Source organism: Pseudorca crassidens, chromosome 15 (genome assembly GCF_039906515.1).
Source record: "Pseudorca crassidens isolate mPseCra1 chromosome 15, mPseCra1.hap1, whole genome shotgun sequence".
In the NCBI taxonomy this organism is placed as follows: Eukaryota; Metazoa; Chordata; class Mammalia; order Artiodactyla; family Delphinidae; genus Pseudorca; species Pseudorca crassidens.
In genome coordinates, this window is record NC_090310.1 from 9,016,215 (window position 1) to 9,026,631 (window position 10,417).

The window sequence follows — 10,417 nt, forward strand, 5'->3', positions numbered from 1 at the left end:
ATGGGGGGCAGCACCCGGAGCCCGGGAGTCCTGCAAAGGGACGACGCCTCCAGCCAGGTGAGGGCCCGGGCGCTGGGGAGTCAGGAGCCGGGGCCGCCGGAGTCGGGTGTCAGCTGAGGACTCTGAGATCTTCTGTTTCATTCCCCACAAGTCTCGGTACCAGCGGTTAAGTCAAAGGATGCTGGACCTTTCCGGGGACCGGGGCGTGCTGAAGGATGTCATCCGAGAGGGTTCTGGAGAGTTGGTGACACCAGACGCTTCGGTGCTCGGTATGTCGTGCGGCCCTGGGTGCCGTCTGCCCTTGAGAGGCTGGCGATGCCCTAGTGCTGGCAGTTCCTCGGGTTTTAAGGGATAAGCGAGGGAACTCACTACCCCTTAGTGTGAGACCACTGTGAACAAGGGGCTCTGGGAGGCCCCCCAGCCCAGCTCTTCAACCTCAGGGCCAGAGGGCCGGCATCCAGACGTTGAGCGAAGGTTTCTCCTATGGCTCAGGGTGTGGGGCAGTTTAAGGGCATCTGGTGCTCACATGGCTTTTGTGTGACAAAGAGATGAGATGTGGAGGTGTGAGTGCCTTTGGTCCGTTTTCCTCCCACTGTCTCTTTTTTCTGTCCTAGTGAAATATTCCGGGTATCTGGAGCACATGGACAAGCCTTTTGATTCCAATTGCTTTAGGAAAACCCCTCGGCTCATGAAACTTGGAGAGGGTAAGTTCAGAAAAGGAGCTGGAAAAGACGCCGCAGCCTGGGGAACTGATGCAGGGCAGCGCCCTAGGACTGGAAAGCTGTCCAGAGAACTGAGTCTTCAAGTTGGTTTTTCTGAGGCTGGGTTTTGCTAAACGTTGTCTTCCACATTCCCCCGAGACCGAGGTATTTGGGAGATGGCCTGCCTGGCAAGGAAGGTAACCTTTGCATCCTGACTTAAACATGGGGTGCTGCATTCTTCTTTGTTAGTTTACTAAGTACAAATCTACTGAATGACTCTTTTACAAGGCAGGGTGAACAGAGAGGATGTACTCAGATGATTAGAAAGGCTGGGGCCAGTATGGTGGAGATTGACACACTCCAGAACTAACCTCATGGAGCTCCTGGGAGGCATAAGCAGTGTTTTATGGGAGTGCTTAGTGAAGGCACAGTTAATTCCAGCTGGGAAGACTTCATGGTAGAGGGGGCATTTGAAATGAGCCCTGAAGTTTGAAGAAGGGTTCACTCAAGGTAGAAGCTGGGCCTTGGGGGAGGAGGACAACATTGCAGGAAGAAGGAACTACGTGAACAGAGACGTAGAGGCCAGAATGCTGCAGAGCCTGGAGGAGTTAGAGTCTGGGGGTGGAGGGGAAACAAGGCTGAGAAGTGAGTTGGGACCACAGTGCAGAAGGCTTGGGATACTTGTGGAGAGATGTGGACGTGAAGGGGGAGGAAATGGATAGCACTGGGACAGGATACTGGGCAAGCTTCCGCCATGTATTTTTCGTCCCTTCTTCCAGATATCACACTTTGGGGCATGGAGCTGGGCCTTCTGAGCATGCGGAGAGGAGAGGTGGCCAGGTTTCTGTTCAAACCGACCTACGCTTACGGAATGCTGGGCTGTCCTCCCCTGATCCCCCCAAACGCTACCGTCTTGTTTGAGATCGAGCTGCTTGACTTCCTGGATTCTGCTGAGTCAGACAAGTTTTGTGTCCTCTCAGCTGTAAGTTCTGGAGCACAGATGTCAGCACTTGACAGAGAGTTGGGATGGGTTTGTGTTTTGGGTAATTATCCTGCCCTGCTGAAGATCCTCAGCCCCAGATTCCGCCCCAGCCTCCCGCGTGGCGGTGGGGAGCGGGGGAGTGTCCCGCCACTTGTTAGTATGCGTCTGTCTTAGTTCTGCTGGCTCTTGTGTGTGGGTACATGTGCTAGGCCAAGGGTTTGTTACGGACCACCAGGCTGAACTGACCTTTCAGTCACTGTTTGCCAATTCTCCCTGAAAGACAAGGAACGTTTGTTTCTCAACACTGTTTGGTTCCCAGCAAGTCGAGCACTGATAGCTCATAACTAAGGTGATCATATAATTTATCGTCCAACCCAGGACCCTTGAGAGTGAGAGGTACTATTAACCAGATGGGATACCAGGACATTGGGTGTAAACCAGGACAATCCCAGGCAAACTGGGACAGATGGCCTCTGTCTTCATAACTTAAAAATTGCCTCTCCTTTGTAGCCTTTCACTTAACTCATTCCGTAGAGACAAGGCTTTTGATGGTCAGCAGTCACATGCACTCCTTGTTACGGTGTCTCACCCTGGCTATACGTGTGGCCTTAGATGTCCACCCCAGGTTCACATCTGTATATGACATCTCCCCAGCTAAACTGTCACCACCTCAAGTGAGAGTTATTACCTTTTTCTCATCTTTCCACAAAGCAGAGGTTCTTGCAGATAACCTGGGTCCCAACTCTCGTGTACTGATTTAGAATCTTTGGGGGTGGGGCTAGGACATCTATTTAAAAAGAGGCTCTACAGGTGATTCTGATGTGTACCAAGGGTAGAGCCTCATGGCCAGAAAGACCAGCAGGGCCCTGGGCGGACCAAGACCTGTTAAATGCTTGCTGGATGAGTGGTTGTCCTGATACGTGACTTCTGTGCTTGACAAGTTCCATCAGTTTCTAATTCTATGAGAAACTGCTTCTTTAGGGAGCATCTCTGGGTAGGACTAAACTAGTAGACTTCATTTTGGCTCTAGTCTGTAGAACAGGAGCAGTAATGGCACTGACCTGCCGTGGCTTCTGTTGGGATTCACAGAGGTGACTTCTGCAGAGCCACCTAGCCCCGTGCTCGGCACACAGGTGGCAGTGAACAGAGGTTCCTAACCTAAAGGAGCAGAACTGACAGCTGTAACGACACTGGCATTGTGGCGTTCAGATTCCTTGCTGGTGTCCTTGTCTTTGATCCTCAGGAGCAACAGGATCAGTTTCCACTTCAGAAGGTCCTAAAAGTGGCAGCTACTGAACGGGAGTTTGGCAACTACCTTTTCCGCCAAAATCGTTTCTATGATGCCAAAGTGAGATATAAACGGGTAAGACTGCTTTAAGGTACACGTTTAGACCCTGGAAACTTCCTTCTTTAAAAGGTACAGACTTTTGTCTCTGTCCCTACTCCTCACATACAGCCGTTAAGAAACATCTTGCTTAAAACTCCGCATGGCAGAGGGCTGGAAGCTAGGCGAGGGGACACAGGGTGTGGGGAGCCGGTGATGTCTGGTCATGGGTCTGGATGTGACTGCGTGGGTGTGTTCAGACTGTGAAAATCCACTGAGCTGGATGCTTACTTTTGTACTTAACTGTGTGTGTTTCTCAATAAAAAAGTTTTTAAAATTCTCTTTCTAGTTCAGGGTTCTCTACCTACTGACTTCTCCACCCCATTTGCCATCTTCATTTCACGTCTCTCTGACAGTGGAGATTCATCTAATTGTGACTCCATTCTCACCAAGCTTCTGATTGTGATTTGGCTTCCTGTGGAGGTTTTGCTGACAGGAATTCACTGTTGGCCTTGCGATGCATTCAGCAAATATTATAAACACTTTCTGTGTGCCAAACTTTGCACCCTAAGTGCTAGAGGCAAACAGGATAGAGTTTAGGGGCGTTCTGATTTTTGTCTCACTTGCATAGTGACACTAAACATTCAGGATTTGCATTCAGCTGTAAACCACAGAATCCTGAAAAACAGTTTTTCAAATAAACTAGAGACGTGATATTTCTCACATAAGAAGGGAGGCAGTCAGGGCTTCCCTGGTGGTGCAGTGGTTAAGAATCCGCCTGCCAATGCAGGGGACCCGGGTTCAAGCCCTGGTCTGGGAAGATCCCACATGCTGCGGAGCAACAAAGCCCATGTGCCACAACTACTGAGCCTGAGCTCTAGAGCCCGTGCGCCACAACTACTGAGCCCGTGTGCTGCAACTACTGAATCCCGCACACCATAGAGCCCGTGCTCCACAACCAGAGAAGCCACCACAATGAGAAGCCCGCACACCGCAACGAAGAGTAGCCCCCGCTCGCCGCAACTAGAGAAAGCCCATGTACAGCAACAAAGACCCAACGCAGCCAAAAATAAATAAATAAATAAAATTTAAAGAAAGAAAGGAGGCAGTCAAAGCCTGGCATAGCAGTTCCACAAAGCCATCAGGGATTCAGGTTCCATAGGTCTCTCTGCTCAGCTGCCCTTAAGCGTGTTTTTGTTGGTTTTTTTCCCCCCAAGATGGTGGTTCAACCTGCAGCATCATGTGCTCATCTGGGCAGGAAGAAGGGAAGGGAGAAGAGTCTGGTGTGTTTATTTATATTAAGAGCTTTCCAGAATTCCTCCTACCCCAGCTTCCCTTTATATCTCATTGGCCAGACCCGTGGTAAATGTCCATTTGCCCTTAGCTGTGTATGTATTAGAAGCTGGGAAGTGTGGTTTAATTAGTACATTGCTGCTTTGAATGAAATGGAGGCTCTGTTAGAAGAGGAGGGAAATACCAATAGACGTTGTCTTTCTCTGACTTATTTCACTTAGCATAATACCTTCTAGGTCCATCCGTGTTGTCACAGATGGCAAGATTTCGTTCTATTTTACGGCTGAATAATGTTCCATTGTGTATATATACCACATTTTCTTTATCCATTCATCTATTTTGGGGCACTTAGGTTGCTTCCATATCTTGGCTACTGTAAATAATGCTGCAATGAACGTAAGGTGCATATATCTTTTTTTTATGAATTGGGAGATGGGGATTGACATATATACACTTTTTTAATTTATTTTATTTATTTATTTTTGGCTGCATAGGGTCTGCGTTGCCGCACGCGGGCTTTCTCTAGTTGCAGCGAGTAGGGGCCACTCTTCGATACGGTGCGCAGGCTTCTTATTGCGGTGGCTTCTCGTTGCGGAGCGTGGGTTCTAGGCACACAGGCTTCAGCAGTTGTGGCTTGTGGGCTCTAGAGCACAGGCTCAGTAGTTGTGGCACACGGGCTTAGTTGCTCCGTGGCGTGTGGGATCTTCCCAGACCAGGGCTCGAACCAGTGTCCCCTGCATTGGCAGGCACACTCTTAACCACTGCACCACCAGGGAAGTCCCTACAGTAATTTTTCTTAAACACCAGTCAGCCTTCAGTCATTTTCTTCATTCACTTTCTTGATAGTGGCTTTTGAAGCACAAGAGCTTTTAATTTTGATGAAGTCCAGTTTATTTATTCTTTAGATATTTGTGCTTTCAGTGTCATTATTAATCTAAGACCACAAAGATTTACACCAGTGTTTTCTTCTAAGAGTCTTACAGTTGAGCTCTTAGATTTAAGTCTGTGGTCCATTTTGAGTGAATTGTTGTATGCTGTCTGAGGTAGGAATCCAGCTTCATTCTTTTGCATGTTGACATCCATTTATCATAGCACCATTTGTTGAAAACACTGCTCTTTCTCCATTGAATGGTGTGGCACCCTGTTGAAAATCAGTTGACTCTAGATGTATATAGGTTTGTTTCTGGATTCTCAATCTGCATTGTTGGTTCTCTTCCACTGATCTATATGTCTGTCCTTATGGGTATCACACTGGCTTGGTAATTAATAAGTTTTGAAATTAGAGAGTATGAGTCTTACAACTTTGTTCTTTCTTTTTTTTTAATGTTTTTTGGCTATTCAGGATCTCTTGAATTTCCATATGAATTTTCAGATCCGCTTGTCCATTTTTGCAAATTTTGGTAGTGGTTACATTGAAAATGTAGAACAATTTGGGCACTCTTGCCATTTTAACAGTATTAAGTCTTCTGATCTGTGAACATGAGATGTCTTTCCATTTATTTAGATCTTCTTTAATTTCTTTCAACAATGTTTTATAGTTTTCAGTCTACAAGTGTTACACTTTAAATTTATTGCCACTTATTTTATTCTTTTTGATGCTGTTATAAATGGAGCTGTTTTCTTAATTTCGTTTTTGGATTATTTATTGCAAGAGTAAAGAAATACAACTAACTCTCATATATTGATCTTGTGTCCTGCAACTTTGCTGAACTCACTTTTTAGCACTAATTGTGTGTATGTGTGTGTGTGTTCTTAGGGTTTGCTATATATAAGACCACCTTCTCTTGACCTCCTGTCTTCCTTCTCCACAGGCCTTGTTGCTTCTCCACCGGCGATCAGCACCCGCTGAAGAGCAGCTCCTGGTGGAGACCGCCAAGCTGCTTGTTCTCCTTAACCTGTCCTTTACGTACCTGAAGCTGGAGCGACCCACCATGGCCCTGCGCTATGGAGAGCAGGCTCTAGTCATTGACCAAAAGAACACCAAGGCCCTCTTCCGATGTGGACAGGTGAGTTGGAGGACAGGGACTTGGGAATGAATGCCCGAAGAAAGGCAGCAGTGGTGTTCAGCTTGGGCACTGCAGAAGTGCTGTCTTTCCTAAAGTGTGCTTTTAAAATTTTGTCCTTTTGACAGGCCTGCCTCCTCATGACTGAGTATCAGAAGGCCCGGGATTTTCTAGTCCGAGCCCAGAAGGAACAGCCCTTCAATCACGACATCAATAACGAGCTGAAGAAACTGGCCAGGTGAGACCTGTGTTTGCAGGAGTGCAAACAGAGGAACGAACGTGTGGTGTGGCTACCACTCTGGCCTGCCCGCTCGGGTGTAGGCCTGTTTGATGTTGCCAGGCTTGTGCTGGGAGGCAGCGCCCCCTAGAGCTGGCTTTGTGAAGTGCTCGGCACTCTGACCCACAGCTCCCAGGCCGTGGGGGGGCAGAAGGGAGGGCGGCTGTAGGACAGACCTCCAAACCACACATGCCTGGACCATCGCCTGCCTCCCTGTCCTGCCCCAGAAGTAAGCACCTTAAAGAGGCGGCCAGTGTGACTTGCAGAAAGGGAAGTGTTCTTCAGATATTCTTCCCTACTCGCCACCAGCTGAGGACTGCTGTTCTCAACTGACTGCAGATCCTGATTTGATGTGAAATGGCTCTTTCGGGTCTAGTCATACCCTAGGGTGACGCTCTTTTTACTCAGGTGATGTGGATACCAACCTTGAAGTAATCTAACTTTTTCTGATTGTAGAAGCTACATGTTCATTGTAGAAAACTTTGAAAATTTCAACATAGTTAATCACCGATAATTCCATCACTTCATATCATAGCCACCGGGTTTGTTTGTTTGTTTGGTGCTCTTTGGTTCCTCTGTACTGGTGAGATTTTTCTACTCCTGTTAACATTTTTAAATGTTTAATCCAGATTGCTAGTTAAAGCTTTCTTGCCATTAAAAAAGGTCTGAGGTGTGTGTACCTCTTATTTGGATCCGATTGTTTGCATTTCAGGCCTTTAACACTTTCTAGCAATTTCCTTTCTGGTATTTATAAATATCCTGGCAAGTTAGGTGTAGAAATTTTGGAGTCTGACCGTTCTTTAGCAGGAAAATCTCAAGGTAAGTTTGAGGTCTCTGAGTGTGAGGTGTTGCTTGGCAGGACTCTGCTGGGCAGCCTCACTGACAGCGGCTCCCGGCCTTCGAGGCTGCCATCTTTGCAGACGGTGCGCTTTTTGTCCAAGGACTTCCTGAACAGCCCTCGGGAGCCTCCCCTATCCCCCCACCCCCCACTCCCCAGCATTGCTTCCACTCACTCCTGATTCGATTTAAGGCCTGCTGAAGTTTTGGTGTTTCTGGACCTGAGTGGAGAATTCCAGCCACCAGGTGTCACCTCCCACAGAGACAGCCCTTCTCTAACTACTGTGTATTTCTCCCAACAGCTACTACAGCGATTACCTGGGTAAAGAGAAAGAAATGTGTCACCGAATGTTTGCTCCTGGTGCACATGGCTCTACAGTAGGAGAAAACTAAAGGTAAGGAAAGGGCTGATGCATGAAAAGCTTCAGGATTTTGTTTAGTACAGGTCTTCCCTGTAACGGTGGGGTTATGTCCCAATAAACCCATTGTAAGGTGAAAATATCCTAAGTCAACAATGCATTTAATACATCTAACCTCCCAGAACACCCTAACTTAGCCTCACTGGTCTTAACCGTGCTCAGAACGCTGATGTTGGCCTACAGTTGGGCCAAATCAGCCCAAAGAAAGCCTGGCTTTATTATATAATAGAGTGTCGACTGTCTCATGCAGTTTATTGAACACTGTACTGAAAGTTGAACCAGAGTGGTCGTCTGGGTTCAGAACGGCTGTCAGCGTGTCAGTTGTTTACCCTCGTGATTGCGGGGCCGATCAGGAGCTCTGGCTTGCTGCCCGGCATCAAGAGAGCCACTGGGACCGCATGCTGCTAGGCCGGGAAAAGATCAAAATCCAGAATTTCAAGTACCATTTCTACTGAACGTGTATCGCTTTTGCACCATCATAAGGTGGAGAAGTCGTGAGTCAGATCATCATCTGTGTGAGGAGGTGGGCTCTTCTCCTCGGCCCCCAGTGACTAATGCTGCCTACAGTGAGGAGAGAAACCCTCCTTCCTGGAGCTGATGGGCCGCTGTGGTGCAGGGGGAGGGCACGTGCTGTGGGCCTTCTCAAAGAAGCTCACAGAAGTGAGGGAGGTCCCTCCAGGGCTGGAGGTTAGATTCATAGGTTTGGGAAGCCTTAAGCCTAAAATTGAAAACGGAAATGTTTCATGGTATATGTTCACCTCCCTCACAGTAGCGTGGAACATGAAGCTGTGAGTATAGTTATTAATGCAATGGTTTATCTGGGTGTTGAAGATAATGCTTTTCTTAATCTGGTTTCTCCCCAAAACCTGAAAGCCTCCAACCTCACCTTCCATCTAACACATTGTTAAACACGATCCACATGTCGAGGGTGGGAATGGTTGGTGACTGCTAAGTTCCAAGTATTCCGAGAGCAAGAGACGGAAGGTTTTCAGAGCAGCAGGGGGTGGGCACGCCCCGTCCTGCTGCACCCAGGGTTTAGCTGCTCGGGGTTGCAGTTTCCCCAGGACTACATGACATAACCCTCTTGTCTGGTTTACTGTTACTTCAGAAAACTAATGGAAACAAAATCACCTGCCTTAAACACCTGCTTAGCTGGGTAGATAGCTCTGCTCTCTTGAGAGAAGTTAAACAAGGGACAATAAGAAAACAGCTGCTGGACGGGCTCGTGATGATAAATCTCTCCTTTGTTGCCTCCTCCATCTCCCTACAAAGGAGGCTTGAGAGAAGAAGGCAGTGAAAAGGCCCATTCATCTCAGGGCTTTCGCAAGTGATCTGTACACTCTTGTCTCTGCCCTGTCAGAAACAGCCAGTCGGTATCAGACGTAACGTCGCCGTCACCACTGACCGTGACCCTGTGACCTTGGCCTTCAGGTCTTGCGGGGACATTGGCGTATTAGCAGGTCTCCTGAGCTGAGACGTGAGCCCGAGGACTTTTCTCGTTTGGCGACTGTCAGTGTCCGCCAGAAGTGGGCGCCCAGTGGCTTTCTGCCAGACGTTTTGAGCTGTGAGCTGGCATGTTCTGCCACTTAATGAAGATCTGATTCTTCCCAGGTCTGTCCTAGAAACAGACTTTGGAAAACCCAGCAGGGAAACAAGTGTCCTCTCTGTTGTCCTCACTTCCCAGCTTTCTGCATCTGGCAGACGTTTTGGAGCCGCTGATTCTTAGATGGTTTCGGCGGTATCCCTAAGTCTCGAGTTTGTCTTATCACCAGCAATGGCCACGATCGTCAGACTCCCACCGCCATTGAGGTTGTAACACGTTTTGGCCTTTGCGTCGTTGGTTTTGCTGCTCCCTTTTTTTCTGTTGTACTTGTGCCTGGTTAGTCACTTAAAATGTCTAGGTTTTTAGATTATGTCGCCAACTAGTTTTAACTAACTAGGATCATTTAAAATGTGTACTTGTCTTCCAAGATGTTAGATGCTACTGACTCGTCTCCATCTTGTCTTCAAAGATGTTAGATACTTCTGGTAGAACAAGAGTTCCCTCAATTATATTCTCTAAGCCTCTGGTGATAGACGCAGTTTTCTAAGATCCATAGACCTCTATGTCCTTCTTACCTTTGTATTTTGCAGCATCTGGAACCATGCCTAGCATGTGATTGACACTCAGTAGATGTTAGTTGGATCAAATATGAAGTAGCTGAAATGCTAGCCCAGCCTCTTTGAAACCATACCTTCCAGGCTGACTCTTGTATTGGCTGTCAGGACTCATGTTATTGCCAGTAACAGAAACCCATTTTTAACTAGTGTCCACTAAAAAAGGTTTACTGAGGGGACCCTGGGGTAGCTCGCAGAATCCAAGGAGATGGTGAACAGTCAGTAGTCGGGCAGGTAGAGACTGTGGGCCCCAGGGAATCAGTCTCATCTTTGCTTCATTCTCTCCTGCCCTAAGGAATGCCCAGGCACCCATTTACACAGCATTTCTATTGGAGAGGGGTATTCCTTACCCACACCTCCCTCCTCTTCCTGAACCAACTGTAACTCCAGTTTGAAAAATCTTGAAGCAGGGCTCTGGCCTGGT

The 10,417-nt window shown here is 47.7% G+C and overlaps 1 protein-coding gene across 2 annotated transcripts; it reads left to right on the top strand.

The window, feature by feature from the left end:
- On the top strand, positions 1 to 7,810 carry FKBP6 (FKBP prolyl isomerase family member 6 (inactive)). 2 transcript variants are annotated; one of them, XM_067705101.1, is made up of 8 exons: positions 1 to 57; positions 152 to 269; positions 615 to 704; positions 1,481 to 1,683; positions 2,927 to 3,046; positions 6,112 to 6,306; positions 6,432 to 6,541; positions 7,720 to 7,810. In XM_067705101.1, exons 1-8 carry the CDS (start codon positions 1 to 3, stop codon positions 7,808 to 7,810), a joined length of 984 nt encoding a protein of 327 aa, XP_067561202.1. The 2 variants fall into 2 exon arrangements, with proteins under 2 accessions (XP_067561202.1, XP_067561203.1); XM_067705102.1 differs by lacking the exon at positions 615 to 704.
- Positions 7,811 to 10,417: the final 2,607 nt, after the last annotated feature.